At 38.6% G+C, this 19,825-nt stretch overlaps 1 protein-coding gene across 1 annotated transcript in view; it reads left to right on the plus strand.

The window, feature by feature from the left end:
* Positions 1 to 19,825, plus strand: part of ccdc191 (coiled-coil domain containing 191) — a 40,150-nt gene that overhangs the window by 17,585 nt on the left and 2,740 nt on the right. Inside the window, exons 10-16 of the mRNA XM_039744096.1 lie at positions 658 to 1,136; positions 2,846 to 2,949; positions 3,024 to 3,106; positions 3,874 to 3,975; positions 8,070 to 8,213; positions 10,141 to 10,293; positions 10,539 to 10,693. Coding sequence (XP_039600030.1) covers positions 658 to 1,136; positions 2,846 to 2,949; positions 3,024 to 3,106; positions 3,874 to 3,975; positions 8,070 to 8,213; positions 10,141 to 10,293; positions 10,539 to 10,693 — 1,220 coding nt within the window. The remainder of the gene's footprint in view (positions 1 to 657; positions 1,137 to 2,845; positions 2,950 to 3,023; positions 3,107 to 3,873; positions 3,976 to 8,069; positions 8,214 to 10,140; positions 10,294 to 10,538; positions 10,694 to 19,825) is intronic.

Genomic DNA, 19,825 nt, shown 5'->3' on the forward strand with positions numbered 1-19,825 from the left:
CTGATGACCCATTCAAACAACAGAGTCCCTATGTCTAGTAGTCATTCTTACTGCCATATTTGGAATTGACTGCTGTGTAATAATCTAATACTTGACAGTAAGTCGTGACTTTGTCTGTATCCACGAAATACATTTTCTCTACCTTGGCGTGTGTGGACGAGGATTGAAAATAGAAGGATTAGGTAAACTGTTTCAACCACTAAAATTAATGTCCCCACATCTGTTGTTATTTTTGCCATCTTTTTGCTCAGACCTCAGTATCAGAATCATACGTGCAATTGTTGATGTTAAAAACCTCATTCATTTGAAGTTGTTGAGTTAGAAAATTCAATGCACACATAGTCATGTAAGTAACATGTACAGTAAGTAAAACTTTTAAGAAAATGTTGTGCATACAACAACTTTGAATAGGTGGTTGTGAATAATGAAGACCACATCTTGGCTCACTCTATTTACTTCTGATACTGGTGAGCTTAAGATAATTCACTTTACTTGGCAACAAAATTTTAATATTAATAAAAAACCAAAATCAAATTAGATGCCATCCTTCCAACCAAAAAAAGGAAAAAATACAGAATAATTAGTTTATTGAAGTTATGTAGAGAAAGGCTGCTTTTGTTACAAGAAAGAAACAACTGTGTTGTGCTTCTTCCTCAGAATGAACAGCAGCCCCCAAATATAACAAAAGAGGAGCCTCTGCCGGTTCCTGCAAGACCTTTGTTACACAACAGACATGGCACCTTTCCAAACAAGCCTCAACAAGCGTGGCAGGTCACCAAACGGCATGCAGGCCTTACTGTGGCTGATCTGCGTCAGACTGAGGCACAGCAAACGGCAGAAACAACAGTTCGCAGTGGGATAAAACGGGTGGAGTTACATGGCAGCAACTTTGAGAACAGACATGCCTTTCAAAGACAAATGATCGAAGAGCAGAAGCGACAACTCCATGAACAGAAAGAGATGATCTTGGAGCTGCAGGAAAACCAACGTTTGATTATGCTTAGGCAGGAGGCAGAGCGGGCCACTGCTGTGACAAATGCTCTAGTGACGCCAAGGATGGCAAAAATCCCTGCCAGCAAACCTGTTCCTCACAGCAATATCCAGAATAGCAATGAAAAAATCTTGAATGAAACCAGGTAAATTCATGCTGATGGCAAATATTTGAATATTTTGGTCATACATTACTAATTTCCATTATATAATTTACTAATGGCATTATACTATTTACAAGTACTGTTCAGTTCTGATATCCAGCACCTTTGAAGCGAAGAAGGTTGTAGGACGGTAGTACAGTCGTCATTGTGAAAAGTAACTTGTAAGATCAGTCTAGTTAAGTTTAAACCAAAGCCGTAAAGGTTTATCCCATAGGTAGTTAATCTACAAGAATTACTTTGAGAATGTTGTAGATTTAGTCTGACACATTAATGTTTAAGATGATAAAAATTGAAATTTTGCTTTAAATACCAGGAAAATTTGCAGACATGGTAAAATTCACATATTCAGTGAGAACTGTTTGTTTTTCTGCTGTTTTGCTTCTTTTGTCCTGTAAAATAATAAACTCACTAGAACTTCACCTACATTTCATATTTCATTTCCACTAATACAGCTTTACAGTCATGTGATATGATAGTAAGTAAATTGTTAGAACATATTAATTCTCCGACAAGCAGTAAAACTGTACATAGATGTACACTCCTATTGTGTTTGTCTTATGCAGAGACACTTTCTTGGATATCGCACTTGCGTGGCCATGAGACGATCATTTCATTTTCTGAACCTAGTTTTCCACTGCACGGTTACAGAGAGACATAATCTTTCCTGGCAGCACTTGGTGTAAGGTGAAAAACAACACACATATACAAGTGGGACCCAAAAACTGCCTCCGGAATTCCTACAAACATTTCTTGTACTCTTCATTTGTCCAGTGCCTCCTACAATTTTTTTCATATATTTCTAACACAGTAGCAAATTGTCTTCCCTTCAGTCTTAATTGTAATTGTAGGAACAAAAAGAAATCACAGAGAGCAAAATCCTGGTGGATTCAGGGGGTAGAAAGCAACAGCCACATTGTTTTTGGTCAAAAACTACTTGACTGACAAGGTGACCTGTGTAGATGAGCTGTCACAGTGCAAAATGCAACTTTGTGTGTGGCACTACTCAGGGTACTTTTTTCCTGAAACTTTCCCACCGCCACTTCAGCAGTTCAGTGTACTGTAATGTCACTGATTAACAGTCTGTTCATAGAGAAACTCTATATTAAGAAGTCCATTAATGCAGAAAAACACGATCGTCTTTGTCTTGATATGACCTGACTTGCTTTTTTTGACTTGGAGAAAAAAAAACTTGCGCAATTATAGAATAAATGTCAGAAATACAAATCTCGATCAATTCAGCACAGTGCCACTTGGAAGGCAGATGAACAAGACTGTAGCCATTCGATATCTGGCAGCATAGTTAATAACTTCACCTTACACCCGTGCTATTGACTGATTTTGGGTAGTTTTGCGCCCCCGACCGTACATATTTTAACACTAAGTTTGTTTAATTTTGCCTGTTAATATAACATGCGCATGCTTTGAGTTGTGGAAGGAAATCCTCAGGAAAACCCAATATGAAAAAGAATCGGTATGAAATGGGGCTGGGAATCAAACCCAAAGATCAGGAATTTTGATAAAGTAGGTATATTTGGACATTTGTAGTGCACACTGTTTTAGTTTGTGATAGACATTTATTTGGCATTTTCATTCAATAATAATTGCAATTTCACGTTAGTAACACATCAGCCCTTAAATTGTATTCTGTATTTCTCATAGACCGTTTTAAACAACATTACTTGCATTTCCAGCTCTCCTGCTTCAAACCATGGGCTCCTCACAGAAGCTAAGAGTGGTTCACCACAATTGAAAGTGGCAACCCAGTATATGGCACCAACTCATCCTGTGGTTAAAGGTAATTTCAACCTCTTTACTAATCATATTATACATTTCAATAACCCTAATGAATTTTCAAACTTCTGGTTGCAGCTATGGAAGAAAGAGCAAAACAGCGTGCCATAAGAAAAAGAGAAATAGAGGAGCTGAAGAGAAGAAAGGAAGATGAAAAGTTGGTGAGAGATATAATTACAAGGCAGCTTTAGGTAGAAGTTAAATTATGAAAGTCTACATTGTTTTCAGAATTATTTTTGCTGTACTCTAAGCTTGACTTTTCTTTTACAATGTTTCAAACAGTAGCTCGAAGCATTCTTAATAAAGTCATAGTGTAGTTGATCCATCCTGGGTATGACGTTAATGTGCACCCAGCCCTGTAGGTAGGCCCTCTAACCTGTACGGAAAAACCTAGGGGTTGGTGGCAGAATTGGCACTCCAGCCACCATAAAAAAACCTCACACTGGTTCCATTCCATCTGAGCTAGTGTGGTGCTGAAGTGTCACCTGTTCCATGGCTGCACTTGGGTCCTAACCTGGGGTCTTGAGTTGGTTTGTCATGTGGTGGGTGCGGCAATGCGCTGTATCAGTGCGTGCTCCTAACCTCATCCTCACTATTTACTATACTACCTTTTTATAGTTAAGACCACAGTAAGGGTCTTTATAAGTTTGAGATAATCAGTACAACTGTTTGCAAGTATTTATTTTTACAGTCAGAGCCCAAGTAGGTTTAATTGACAGAGGTGGCAACTGAACTGGCATTTTTGTGATTTTCAGTTGTTTCTTATTAGTGGAATGGTTAAACCCACAGTCACACTCTGAACCTCCCTGCTCTACTATATGATGGCTGACTTTATATCTACAGCATCATTTAATCTTTTTCACAATTACTCATGTAGATCAGGTTAATTGAAGTTAACTAGTGACTGCTTTACTTTTTTTTCTTGAAGGCCCAGTTGCAGGCAGCAGAGGAAGAAAGACGGCAGAAGGAGGAAACAGAAAAGGAAGCCCAGTTAGAAAAGAGACGTGAAGAAAAAAGACTGAAGAAACAGGTATGACAAGAAATGGATTATGGTGAGGCAATTTATTTTTAATAAATTTGCAAAAACCTCAAGTAAACTTTTTTTACATTGTCATTATGGGGTGTTGTGTGTAGAACTCTGAGGAAAAAATTAATTTAATCCATTTTGGAATAAGGCTGTAACATAAAATGTTGAAAAGGTGATGCACTGCGAATACTTTCCGGATGCACTATATATACAGTATATATATATATATATATATATATATATATATATATATATATATATATACACACAGTGGGATGCAAAAGTTTGTTAATAGTCATTATGTTCCTGTATTTTCCTCTCATTGGAACCTACAGGAAGCGTTTAGAGGCTGTAATTTCTGCAAAAGGCGGATCTACTAAATATTGATTTCATTTCTTTTTTGTGGTGCCCAAATTTATGCACCTGCCTGATTTTGTTTGAACGATTATTGCACACTTTCTGTAAATCCAATAAACTTCATTTCACTTCTTAAATATCACTGTGTGTGTCTCCTATATGATATATTTAACTGACATTTTTTATCGTAACAACCAACGATTTATACAGGAAAATGACTATTAACAAGGTTGCCCAAACTTTTGCATCCCACTGTGTGTATATATATATATATATATATATATATATATATATATATTTTTCATGGCATTTGTAGTCTGAATCACAATCTGATTGTATGGGTGGATAACCTACCAGGTAACACTTATGGTTAGTCTGCAAGTCGGCAAACATCCGCCACTTCACCCCCTCTCGGGGATCAAACCTCGGATGTCAGCGTCAGAGGCGAAGCCTCTTTACGTTGCACCATGGCGTGTGGTTTGTTTATTTGACAGCATGTAGATCAGGGTAATTACATTTCTGGCATTCATAGTCAGAGAGGGGGTGCAGTGATTGTGTACGCCTGATGAGCCCAAAATTAGGGTGAAACACGTGTCGTGTACTCTTTGCATTACTTGGCAGTAAAACTATGCTCTATATATATATATATATATATATATATATACGCTGTGTAACGCACTACCGCACAGGGTTCCCGTCAAGGCGGTCCTACAGCTCCAAAGCTCGAGCGGTAGGAGCTCTGTTGCGTTAGAAGCCAACACCCACCGTCGCCCGCTGGCAAGTGGGGTGTCGGCGATGCGTTCGTCAGAACAAAATGAGGCTCATTACTTTTCAATCCTACCTATATATATATATATATATATATATATATATATATACACATACACATACTTACTAGCTGTGTATAAACCCGGGGTCCTAGAAACTATTGAAATCGTCAGAAAAAAAAACTAGTGTACAGATGTCACGTAATTGAAATTAACTACTCTGGGCGTCTGTCTCCTAAAGGATTCGATTTGCTGACGTTCTCGCATTTTTTGTGCATTAGCTGCAGGAGGAAAATTTAATGGGATACCGGTTTGGTGAAGTTAGCGGCTAAGCGACTTTGTCTTTCTTCTGAGGTTTCATTTTGCTGACATGCTTATTGTGTTATTAGCAGTTAAATGAGTTTCCTCGGAGTAGGAGCCCTTACCCCATATACACCTCTCACTTCTGGGCAAGACAGACACACACACACTTCCATTAGTAGTCATTTATATATAAGATATACAGTGATACCTCGGTATACGTCTGCTTTGGAATAAGTCCAATTTGGTATACGTCCTGTTTAGAGGCGAAATATTTTGCTTGGTATACAACCTTTGTTTGGAATACGACTTGTGTGCTAGAACAACACGTGTGGTATACCGGGCGCGCGCCTTAAAAAAAAAAAAAGTTTTAACCTGTACAGTAATCCCTCGCTATATCGCGCTTCGACTTTCGCAGCTTCACTCTATCGCGGATTTTATATGAAAGCATATCTAAATATATAACGCGGATTTTTCGCTGCTTCGCGGGTTCTGTGGACAATGTGTCTTTTTACTTCCTGTACATGCTTCCTCAGTTGGTTTGCCCAGTTGATTTCATACAAGGGACGCTATTGACAGATGACTGAGAAGCTAACCAATCAGAGCACGCAGTTAAGTTCCTGCCTGCTGAATGCGGTGTTAACCAGGAAGTCTCGTCTCGCTCATTCAGCATTGACGTGTTTCACTGTGTAAAGAGTTGTGCTCTTTTGTGTTTATCTTTGCGCATAGTCAAGCCCTTCATTATGGCTCCAAAACGATCTGCTACTGCTTCAGGGGCCGTGCCCAAGCGCAAACGGAAGATGTTAATGATTGCCGAAAAGGTAAACGTTTTGGATTTGTTGAAGGCTACGATTCTTTTTATTTAAAAAGTCGGAAAGGAATATAAGATCTACGGCCGCAGTGTCCTTTTAACCAGGGTGCAAAACGAGTTGTAAGTGGATGCAATAAGGCAGTAGTCTGGATGGAATCTGCTTTAGGGATTTGGATTGAAGACTGCCAGAAGAAGAACGGCAGTGCTTCACAATCGCCTGAAGAGGCTCCTTTGGAAGAGCTGTAACGCTCTCCTTTGTTGTGCAGTAAAATTAAACTCATTGTTATCGGACAAGTCATTTTCATTTATTTCATCTAATTGCTTTTGTATTTATGTATTTTAGTATTAAGCAGTGTTTAAATTATTTTATACAACCCCATCAATGTATAATATGCCAATAACAATAGGATTTTTTTTTCATGGGAACGAATGAATCATTTTCCCATTATTTCTTATGGGAAAAATTCGTTTGGTATAAGTCCAAGGATCTGGAACAGATTAAGGACGTATGCCAAGGTACAACTGTATATTAGTTTTTTATTTTGACCTTAATTTAATATAACTTAACAAAATGTTTTCATGTTCCAAAAGTGATGCAGTGTCCTTGTCGAAATTTAAAAAGTGCAGACAACATGAGACATTTCTCTTACTTTGACGTGGAAAACTGGTCTTTGATCTACACCTTTGTAACAGTCATGTAGCCCACTTACTATGTATCTCATGAAATGATTATAAAATGTATTTGGAAGAGTGTATTTGATCAAAAGAGGTATTTTGTTGAATGCAAAAGCCTGAAGTAGAAAATGTCATTCCACACTCCAATTCCTGATCTTGAGGTGTTTTCTTTGTGTCCATGAAATGACAATACAAACAGCAGAGAACGGCCTTTAAAAAAGGAGCTGGCTCTTAGGTTCAAAAAGGGTCCAAGAATATGAGAAGCAAAAACATCACAGCACTTTTCATTACCAAAGTGTTGCTGATGTATAACACATGTGAACTTGGACCCGGACACAGGCAGACGGACAACATAGGTCTACCACACACCGTTTATTTACATTATTTACAAGTTTTTTGTGCACTCACACCCCAGTGCCTCCAGCACCGATTCCCCAAAGTCCAGGCCTCTTAGTCACTGTGCCTCTTTCTCTTGGCCGCCTCCCGTCCTCTCTCCAGCTCTGTCCTCTTCCACCCGACATCCACTCATGACTGGAGGGAGGCGGCCCCTTAAATGGGAACCCGGAGGGGCTCCAGCTGCTTCCCGGCAATCAGTCATAGCCACACCCCAGTGTGGCGGAAGTGCCGGCTGCGCACCCGGAAGCCGTCCGGGTGTCCCCTGTTCTCTTCCCCCCCAGCACTTCCTGGTGTGGCAGAAGTGCTAGGCTCCAGGGCTCCTCAGGCACCTGGGCGCCGCCTGACGGTGGCCATGGGCCCCTACAGGGTTGGGCTTCCAAGCCCTCTACCCGTGGCCCCCAATACAACTAGGGCGATCGCCCCCTTGCGGTCTGGAGGAGGCACAAGCCCTCCTCTGGTCCTCCTGGGCGTCCCGGCCGGGCTCCAGCCCCGACTGGGTCCCACACGGGATACTCCGGCATTGGGGCGCCGCCTGGTGGTGGCCACGGGTCCCTACAGGGCTGGGCTTCCAAGCCCTTTACCCGAGGCCCCCTACATAACCAGGACGGATGCCCCCTCATGGTCTGGAGGAGGCACAAGCCCTCCTCCGGTCCTCCTGGGCGTCCCGGCCGGGGACCACACACATCACATTCTCTTCTTCCTTCAGGTTTTGGTGAATATCAATATTAATATTTATTATATTAAAATGATTCTTTCAAAACAATTGACTTCTGTTTTTCTCCTATATATAGAAAGAACAGGAAAAACAAAAGAGGCTGGAGATGCAGCAAGTACTGCAAGAGAAAGCAGAAGAGCATTATCACCACTGTCTTCTAAAAAACAAAGGTTTGAAGCCATGGAAAAGACTCCTGGAACTCTCTGAGGAAAATGAAGAGGTGAGGGTTGTACAGTACTTTTCATTTGTGTAACTTTACTGTTCAAGAGGGTTTCAGTGTCACTTTATCTGGGGAAAGACAAACCAATCTGATGGTCTAGAGAAAAATATTCTGAATTTCAGTGCACAAAAACTTTTCATCGGATTCTATCAATTTTTATACTAGAAATGGTAAGATCATAGGTCTTACTTTATAATTCTTTCACTGTTAATTTCCAAAATACACAGTATATTTACAAAAACCTGGCTGAGTCAGGCCTTGAATTACAAAGAAGACTATGCTCCAGTTTTGTTCTTTACAAGCAGAAATGATGTCTTTTTGGCTAGTTTCAGGTTTTTGTGCCATGGCTTAGTTAATTTAGGTAGAGTAGAAGAATAATGAATGATGATAGCATGTTCTTCTTAAAAGACTTACCTGACAGTTACTTGCATTTACACCTGTAAATTAGCAGAAATACAGTACATTTCAATACTTCTGGTGCTTCTTTTAAAAAGTGAGTGCCTTGGTGTGTGATGAAACTACTACAGCACTTCCTGTTGACAGTTTGCCTCATGAAAGTACATATAAGCTGCTCAAACCTTTTTGAAACGGTGCCAGTGATCTACATGATTTTGTTACCATTGGTTGTATACGTTTTTCACATTACACTAAAAAAGTGCATTTTGCCAAATCCATGTTGGAGAATGCATTCTACATCTGTTTTGAAACTGTAGTATGAACAGGGCCAAGGGTCACATTCACACACTTCCAGGATTTTAATTACTTTGTTTTATATAATTATTACTACAGTGGCAGCATGTTGACACTGTTGTTTCACAGCATCCGAGCCTTGAACTTGAATCTTGGCTCATGCACTGTTTGTGTGGAGGTTGCATGTTCTTCTGTGTCAGATTGTGTTTTCCTCTCACAAACAAAATAAATGTAATTTAGGTAATGCGTGACTATAAATTTTCTGCATATACGAGGGGGGACCCAAAAATAACCGGAAATATTTTTAAAATGCGTTTAATTTAATTTTCTGTACAAACTACAATTAGTCTCCTTCAAAGTACTCTCCATTGGCGGAAATACACTTATCTAACCGTTTGTTCCATTGTTCGAAACATTTTTTAAATTCGTCTGAAGTAATGCCCATTAATGCTCTGGTCGTTTCTTGTTTTACCTCTTCGACGTCAGCAAAACACCTTCCTTTCAAGTTTTTTTTCATCCGAGGGAACAAACAGAAATCACACGGAGCTAAATCCGGTGAGTAGGGTGGGTGGTTCAGGGTTGTCATACCGTTTCATTAACAATAGTTTCTGCAACACTTTTTTCAAGAAGAAAACAAAATTTCACTGCCGCGCTTTGCTCACGATAATCGGCCATCGTAAAAAAACGACGCTTGCACAAAACTACTTTTACAAAATTCACTGAACACAAGCACAACCTTCCAGACTGATGGCACTTGGCAGACTGACTTGTGAGGAGTGTAACTAGATTGCCCTAGCGGCCCAACCACGTACTACAAGTACCAACCTAACTACAACGAAATTCTGGTTATTTTTGGGTCCCCCCTCGTAAGTGTTGGTGGTTCCTGCCTTGCACTCAGTTCTGCAAAGAAAGTCACCAGATCAATGCCACCTTGAAATGAATAAGCAGGTTAAAAAATGGGTGGTGATGGTCATTACTAGTACAGTCTTTCTAAATTATATGTCTGTGCATTGAATTCTTTTTGGTTTGTAATGTCTTTTGTGAAAGTGAGTGTTTTATATGAATACTTACTCATTATTCAAACTGTAAATAATTTATAATTCCTAGAAAAACTGCAAAAATTATGCAAGATTTTCTTTCAAGAACTGAGCTCAGCATAATGACATATTTTCACCTCCATTCCAGTTTGTCTTTGTCACTACTAATCTATTGTATTTGTTTTTTTTGTCTATTGCAGGTAGCAAAGAATCACTACACTTCAGTAGTCCTTCAAAAATATTTTCAGTACTGGAAGCAGGTAGTGAACAACATAATAGCTGAGAAGGTTGCTCGAGCAAATGATTTTTATGAGCATCTCCTGCTGCAGAGAAGTCTTACTAATTGGAAAAGGGTAATTAATGACAGATATTTCACCACATTTCTATAGGTTTTCATTATGTACATCTCTAGGCTGAACAAATCAAACTATATGGGGAAAAAAACTGCATTCATCCTCCCATTTCTGCTCCTTGAGCCCTTAGCCTTTGTGAAGTCTGTAATGTATATATGACTTCCTTAATATCAGCAGTGCTTGCAATTTTTATTTATGGGCCTTGCATTAATACATAAATATGATATAATAATTTATTTTTTTAGTATAAGACATACTTGTGGATACTGGAAGAGAAAGCAACCAGATACTGCAATCGATCTTTAAAAAAGAAAACATTGAAAATTTGGGTTGAGTTCACGAAGGACGAGTCAACTGCCATGTGGCAAAAGCAACAAGCTGCAGAAAAATATTGTCAAAGGTTAGTATGCTACTTGGAACATGTAAAAAAAATTGCATAAGGTAGAGATTATTATCTTTTGAATAATCATAAATGGCTAGAGTTGGCCATCTCCATGTGAATATGGCTTAATTTTAAGATCAGTCTGAATTTATTAAAAAATTAAAAAACACTTCACATTCTAAGATTTGGTTAATCCTGTTTGAATTCATCACCTAAAATGAATATCAGCATACACTTGCTTAAAAGTCTGAACACTAAAATTAGTTCCTTAAAAACCATGAAATCCTATTCCTGTGTAGTATATGAGCATGCATATTCACACTGCATATTTTAATTACCTGGGGCGCACCTAAATAACTACATTAAATAGGGAGCCCCGTGGAAATAGGACTTGAATGTCTTGTTGCTGAATTTCTACACTGCTTTGAAGCAAAAAGGCAATCAGACCTTCTGCATGAGATGGCAGACTTGAGACATGCTGAATGAATATTTCCTGCATGCATCCTAAAATGTGTCTGTTGCTGCGAAGTAGGGCTGGGCGGTATGCCGAAAAGTCTATATTACGGTATTTTTCTAAATTTATCCCAGTTTCACGGTATTCAACGGTATTTTTTTCCCATGCATGAGTGGATGTTAACCACATTTTCCACTGCAATTACTGCAGTAGACTGGCCAAGAATAACCTATTCCACTGTCATGAGAATTGTACATTGTACAAATTTAAATGTGCACACAAGTATTAATACGGGTTTGCATGGCCCCATAAAGTGATAATTTTCAAGGGGGTGGCACTAATGAAGAGAAGGAATCACATTGCATGACAGTTGCAGTCAAAACATAGAACCTTTTTATTGAACAGATTTTGCAAACAACTTAAACTATAATTTTGACAACAAATTTTTAACCATCCACAGAGGCATTTAGAGGTGCTTGTCAAAAGTTGTATTACACTGAACATGTCTTAGAAAAGGAATAAATAGTAAATATTTCTTGTAAACTAACTACACTTTCCGTTAATGTTAACAATGTCTGTCCACTGACACGTTAGCTATATGGATTGTAATGCCGTTGGTTATATCGATCCACCGCAGTAGGCAGTACCTCTAGCAAATGTGTCTACAAGTAACATCTGACTCGAGTGTCCTCTAGCTTTTTCAGTTTTACCTGAGGACGTGGAGGGTGCCAATCTTAGTTCCATACATTCATGGTACTCCAAAGTATGTTTGCGGCCAAGGTGGTGCAGCAAATTGCTTGTGTTGCTGCCTCCGGCAACAACTTTAGCTCCACAGCATTTGCAGTAAATAGTTGTTTGGTCCACATCCGACCTTTTAAAACCAAAATCTCCAGACAACAGACACGGCTGCTTTTTTCTGCAAAAGTTCTTCTGTGTCATCATGTTCAACTTTATTGTCTGCTACAGCTTCTGTTTCGGAATGTTCTCTGTCCATTTTCACCGCTCAATACCTACATTAACACATGTACTCCATTGCATGCGTGTTTAGTGGTGTAGCTGTGAAAAAGGTCCCCGCTTAAACAGTTTCCTGCTATGCCACGTTCCGTTTAGGCTATTTAAACTGGTATTGCGGTATAAGAAAAATTCATATCATAACAAAAATAAAAAATGTTTTTTGGTATGAACCGGTATACCTCCCAACACTACTGTGGAGTATAGGACAATACTCAGTGACATAATATACAGGAGAAATATACACAGTAAAATACATGACGAATATGAAATAAGGGTTATTTATATACTGTATGGTTGCTCTGATGACATCTCGTGAAGCAACTTCTGGGGCCACGCCCCCAAGCAACCATCATCACTCCATAGCAACCATGTCACAAAAAGCTATCTCTCACAAGAAAACAAAATTAAATCATGGGAATTTGCAATATAAACAATGAAATAACATGGCCGCAAACAAATTGTAAATACAAAATGAAAATGACTTATCCAATTAAAAAGCAAAAATGTATTTAGCAGAAAAAAATTAAAATAAAAAACAGGCTAACACAAGCTGGAGTGCCACAGTGGCAGCATTCTGGTGGCATGGAAGCCTGGAAAAGAATTTTAAGATTTGTTTTAATTTGAAGAGAGATAATGAGAGCAAAAGCAAACAGATGCCAGAACCCTTTCTCTATTTAAAAAAGCCAACATGAAAAGACTTGTTATCAATATCAATGCAGTGAATGTGGTAGTTAAAGTGCCATGGTGATGATACATCATTAATTTAGCCAAAGCAGGCATTGATAATGAAGGAGTGAAACTAATTAAATACTTTGTGTGTGTGTGTGTGTATTTATTTTTTCCTCATTTCATACACAAAATATTTTTGAAGAAGAAATGTTACTGTTGCTGTTTCTCTTGTTTCTGTTTATTGTGTGTTAGAAACAGTTTAGAGTATTACAGAAGTTGGAATGTCAACAGTGTTATGAACATTTGTTACAGGAAGAAATATTACTAAGGGATAGAAATGGTTGAAATCATTAATTAATTGCCTCTAAACCTTTATTGATTTTCTTCTTCTGTGGCAGCCTTTCATGAACAAATACATTCATAGTGGTATATTTTACAATATGTAGTTTTAACAGGGAGTGGCATGGTGGTACAGTGGTCAGTGCTACTGTGTCAGGAATTCAGTGTTCCAGGTTTAAATCCAGAACCTTGTAATTATCTATATTGGCTTCCTCTGGATTATTCAGTCTGCTTGTTATGTGCCAAAAACGTGTGTTGGGTTAGTTCTAAATTGTCTGATTGTAAGTGTGGATGTGTGTGTAAGATGGGACTGAAATGTCTTACAGTGCAGGTTCCTTGTGTTCCCCTGATGTTGCTGGCATAGGCTTCAGCACTACACCATACCTCCCTAAAGTTAATTAAGTGGAGTTGAGAATGTAACAGTTTAACAGTAGGGCAGTGGTTAGCACTGTACCCTCATAGCTCCAGAATCCTGAGCTTTGACTTGTAGTCCTGTTACTTTTCCCTGTGACTGTGTGGGTTTCTCTCCACATACTGTGCCCACTTAAATTATTCATTCACTCTAAACTGGCCCACCTATGATTTTGTGTTTGTGTGAATGTGCCCTTTGATGGACTAGCGTCCTGTCCAGGGTTTTATTCAGTCTTGTACCTCGGAGACTATGCCTCTACCAACGCTAAACCCGATTTAGGGGATTTGATCATATATAAAGAAAATTTAACAGCAATCAGTCATTTAGATGGCACGTATACATCCATCCATCCATTATCCAACACGCTATATCCCAACTACAGGGTCACAGGGGTCTGTTGGAGCCAATCCCAGCCAACACAGGGCGCAAGGCAGGAAACGAACCCTGGGCAGAGTGCCAGCCCACCGCAGGGCACATATACAGGTTGGACTAAATTACATTTTATGTTTGGACTCTTCCATAAACTGTTTTCACTGGTCTGTTACTTAGCACCAAAGTAACTACTTATTGCTGATCTTAAAATCCTTTAATGATCCTTTAAATGACAGACACCTCTTAGAGAGAATAAGCAGGAAACAAAATGTAAGGAGTGGCAAAAATTACATAGTTGATTCATTTGTTTAGAATTAAGAGCAAAGAGACTAAAAGTAACATGGTATTTATATTAGAAAAAGAGTTGGAATAATAGTAATAGTAAAATAATGTGTCAAAAAAAATTGGACATACAGCATTGCTAGGTAACAAGTACATGCTGTGAGTTAGCATCAAGCGAAACATCATGATAACATTAATATCATGAAATGAGCCCTGATTTACTTTGATATATATTGTGATTTGGATGCATACATATAGTGTAATTGGAATGATTTATATACATGTATTTATACTACATCAGTATTTTGCTTTCATTTATCAGGTTGTTTCATAAAATAAAAAGACAAAACAAAAAGTGGCATTGGCCTGAAAGCAGACACATTGCGTTTGACACTTCCTTACAATTTGGGGCAGGCAAGATGTATGCTCACAAAAGTTCAACTCAAGAGACTCTAACTTGAATAAGGAAAGCTTACATTTGAATATTAATCAGTTACTTTCGTTTTATATTGTAACTGGCATTTGTATCTGTTTTAAATGTTCAGGTTTTTTAAACAAGTTATGAGTGTGAGAGTTTAAATGTATGTTGTTTTGTAATTTATACTTTAGATAAAGTTCATATTTTTGTGAAAATGAGGAAAAGAATGCTATATGCCATTATTATCAAATCATTTCAGTTTTATCTTGCACAAGGTGAGTCAAAATTATGTTAAGATTTGAATGGCGGAAACAATTTATTCACAAAACATACTTCACCAGTAACGGCGTACTGCACGATTACGTGCAGTGAATACACGTAACTTCAACATTCCTAGTTCTCATGCTCTTTTCTCTGTCTCTGTTTAGCATTCATTTGCTCAAAGGTTGATGTGCTAGCTGCTTCCTGAGTAGCTCTTCTTTTCTCCACCCTAGCGGCCCGCTGCTTCTCTTCTTTCGTCTGCATCTTTTTGCGTTAAAACTGATTAAGTTAGTTTTTGTGTTGCAATTATTTAGTACGTTTTCTTTAATTTGTCACTTAAGCTGGCACTTAAGTCTTCAATCTGCCTCAAGAACGATTAGTGACGGTGGTAGGGAATGAGAATGGTGCCCATACGCATGTGTCGCACGGCCGCCCTACTGCGCGCTGCCAAGAGTTGATTCTACAATAAAATAAAATAAAAAGAGTAATAAAATTCATCACCCCGAAAGCGGACAATAGATGTCACGTAGTATATGTGTACCAAGATTCAAGTCAATAGGTGAAACGGTTTGTGAGCTACAGGTGATTTAAAATCCTGGAGAGACAAACGAACAGCCACGGTAGCGTATTATATGAGAAGATATGTGCAAGATGATTACAGGAATGTCTCGACCTGTTCGCCGTCATGTTCAACACATTTTCCATTTGTGGCACATAAACTGTCCACAAAAATTGTATATAAATATATACATAGCAGTACCATTAGTCAGTCATCGTCCAACATGCTATATTCTAACACAGGGTCATAGGGGTCTGGTGGAGCACAGGGCGCAAGGCAGGAACAGACCCCGGTCAGGGCGCCAGCCCACTGCAGGGCGCACACACACACACTAGGGACAATTTAGGGTCACCATTGCAAATGCATGCCTTTGGACTGTGGAAGGAAACCAGAGCACCCAGGGGGAAACCCATGCAGACACGGGGAGAACATGCAAACTCCACGCAGGGAAGTGAACCCAGGTCTCCTTACTGTGAGGCAGGAGTGCTACCACTGCGCCACCGTGCCACCCTGTACCATTAGTGTTAATGTAATTTTGACTCACCCTGTACTAGCTGGAGAGAGAGAGAAATTGTTTTTCTTTAGTAGGTTAGTATTGCCTAAGTGAATACTGTATGAGCAGTAAGAATGTCAGCTATATCAGATCTGTTTAAAATTTTGTATACAACTATCCATTGATTTGAAAAGGAAAAATAAGTTTTTGCTGTTGACATTGACGGACTAGGTATTGGCTGTGAGAAAAAGATTATCAGTGCATATTGACTAGGAAGGGTAAAAATGAGTTTTTATGTATTGACGCTTCAGAAGGAAGCAATTGAAATTTGTATCATCATTTACTCTCCACTGCACTTCCATCCAAAGGTTTGCTAGGTCACTTTTCATGTATGTTGTACAATAGCAATCACACTTTCAGTATTATAGGATTAGTATATCTTGATTGTGGGACCGGTGATGTATATCAGTAATCCTAGGCCCCGGTGCCCTTTCCAGGGTTGATTCCTACTGCCATGATCAGCTCCAGCTGTCCACATCTCTGTAAGTGAGCTAAATGTATTCAGAAAATGGACAGATGGTCTTTCCATGTGAAAACCAGTTGTAATGACAGCTGTATCAGAGCACTTGCTGTGCCAGGTCAAATGATAGTCATGCTTCATGTTTCCAGACAACATGTTAAAGGACATTTACATTAGCAAGGGATGTGCCTAAAATTTCAATGTATGTTGACAATTCCTTAAAATTGCATTAGAAAATATATCCTTGTAAATGAAAGGGGAATGGAATAATTGATTTTTATGATTCAATTAATTAACTTTCAAGTTTTGCTTTTGGTAATGCCAGTAATTACTTACAATTCTCCTACTTTGTTTTTTCTTACCTTCCTCTGTAGACATGGGTTCCCAGCTATTAGACTTATATCAAGTTAACTGAAGCAAACTCATTTTAAGAAGAATAATATAAGTTATTGATATACACAGGGACTAAATAACACGATGATTGCTTATAATGACATGAAACACATGATGCAAGACAGCCCAGACAAACACATAACACAGACGAGGCTGCAGTTAGTTTGTTTAGACGTTTTCTATAATTTCTTGGTTTTTTAAGCTTTATCTTTTAATGTTTCTCTTCTAAAACTTTAGCATGTTGTCTCAATTAGCTTGCCCTCAAATGCACAGCCATGGATGAGGCAAAGCTAAACTGTTAGGCTGTGACTTGAGGCTCTTTTGTTTAGACAGTAGTTAAAAGCATGTAAAAGCTAAAAGCTTACCTGACACAGTTAATCACGAGTTTTCTACTGAGCAACAGTCAAACATAAGAAAGGAGGTGTTTACTGTCTACTTAAGAGTTCTCATTTATCCTGGCACAGATATGGCATTTCCTTGTAATGTAGCACGTGCTTGTTGTCTTTGCCATGTGATGCTTTGTTCTTGGTGTAGCAATCTCTTGATCAACTTAATTTGGTTGTTAGGCTTATTGCTGTGTCTTCTCCAACTTCTTGGTAAAACCATAACAGTTTCTGGCAGTGTCCATGTCCCCAGTGGTATTGTCACTTGCTAGCTGCAAACCAGCGACCTTTGGGTTATAATTATGCATTCATAAGTCACTGCCATCTCTTTGAGAGAGTGAAGAATTTTTCCATCCCACATGGATGACTTCAGCCCTTGACCTGCAAGCAGCGCACTTGTATATTTGTAACATCAGGCTGGGCTCTATTCCCGGCCTCCTGCTGTTGTGCGCGGCTCCGACCAGTTACGTGCAAGAGTCAAGGTGCTGAGATTCCTTTCTTAAAGGATGGTTTCTTCAAGCAGATAAGGTTTGGTCTCTGATACAGCTTAAGATTCTAATAGTGGATCTTAGAGCAAGTGATTTCCACTCCATAGGCAGTCTGGGGGATTCCAGATGGTACAGATCCAAGTCAAGTCAAGTTTATTGTAATACATACATATTACAATAAAATTCTTATTTATATCAAACAGTTGATAAAAATACACCAGAAAAAATTAATTAAAATATACTTAACATGCAACTATATATCTTTCTATTGTATAAAAAAATCCTGGTACGAGACGCGACTTTTTCACAGACATAATTTCAAGTCCCGCGAGGCGAGACTTTGAGCCAAGAAATTTAACCACGGCCGGGGCCGGAAGTAAAAGACAAAGAGTAGATGACAAAGTAGAACGTTGTAAAGAGGTTCAAAAACTTTGGTGCGATACACATGCAGAGCAGAGGTTAGGCATTATGAAAGTACTAAAATTTGAAAGTCTCAAAAAACTGATAGTAAAGATCGCATTAGTGCTAACAAACAGAAATTATTAGTCGATGAAATAATAGAACAGCGAAAAGAGATCGAATAAATGGACATAGGTGATATGACAGAAGTATGTAGATATTGTTTGGATTTAAAAATTAAGTCAGAAACTTGTAGATCGTCTAATTCGTGTTACCATCAGGAAAAAGTAGTGTTTCTTCCCAATGAAGAAAGGTATCCGCAAGAATTAAAAGATTTGTTATTTGGTGAAAGTGAAATCCACATATGCAAGTGGTAGAGACGTGAAGTGGCTGGGGCATAGCGCAGGCCGGGGGATGGCGAGTGAAGTGAGCAGGGGGTGAAGCCCCCTAGTACAGTCATGTGAAAAAGTTAGTATACTATTGCATTTGGTGACTCCTGAACGGCATCTGTCATAAGCATGGGGATCAGTTTTTGTAATATTGTCTGAAACAGAATAAACAGACGGTCTCCAAATTTGTATTGTGACAACCTGTGATCAAAGGAGAGTGACAATCACAGTCATGTGACACATCTCCTGAGTTGCATAAACAAAGAACGGGATGGGAATGATTAGAAATTTTCACATTTAGATTTTTCTATGCTATAAAACCAATAAATAACACAAAATACAAGTACAACCATGTGCGATTAATACATAGTGCATAATGTATAGTGCATATGTATCATGGAGGTGTATGTTTTGTGTGTAGCTTTTTATTTGCAGAATAAATATATAGCTAAATGTATATTCCAGCATACCACAGAAAGATTTCAGCATTCAGCCAAAATGGCACAATAACAGGACACTGCTGATTACCAAGAGGTATTTTACATAATCTGCTAAGCAAGAATTTAGGTAGAAGTTACAAGTTTAAGATGAATATCTTTGATTAACACCTCTGGTTATCAGAAGTTCAGAAAGCAAGCTGATGAAATGTTGGGCAACAGTAGAACAGTTCAGCCACTCAGGCTCATGTCCGTCTCAAATAAGGTGAGGGAGAGGAACCTGGCTTTCTCCATTTTCATCAAACTGTTATTTTAGCACAGAACACCTTGTGTGCCATTTGAAAGATTAAAAGAATGGGTCAGGGCCTACTTTGTCCTCCTTGAGTGTCACCAAAGAATGACCTATCATTGATTATAGATCACAATATAAAAACAGAAACACCATTACAGGGAACCTTCACAGTCATTTGACATCAAGGAGGTACGGAATGGTGCATCTCAAGGAAGACTCACCCAAAGTCTGCTTGGGTTTCCCTTTTTATTTGAGAACTAAAAGCTGCTTGCAGTCTGTAGGCTTTTTAATTGCAGAAGAAATGAGTGAAATGTAGTTAAGAATATCATGGTTGCTGTTTTTCAGGTAATTGAAAAAATCATTTTTTACCCAGCATATGTAAAGGATTAATAATGGATATTTAAAGCGGGGGTTCATCATATGACTGTGTCGTTAATGTTGTAATATGGTGTGATGCAGCAGCACCTTATGTGAAGTTGTGAACAAGAACTCTGAGTGTGCTATTAATGTTGTAATTCAATTAGCAAATTCAGTGTAACCCTAATAAAAAAAACACCACTGAAAAGTGAATTGTAT

The sequence above is a fragment of the Polypterus senegalus genome, chromosome 2, assembly GCF_016835505.1.
Source record: "Polypterus senegalus isolate Bchr_013 chromosome 2, ASM1683550v1, whole genome shotgun sequence".
NCBI classification, from domain to species: domain Eukaryota; kingdom Metazoa; phylum Chordata; class Cladistia; order Polypteriformes; family Polypteridae; genus Polypterus; species Polypterus senegalus.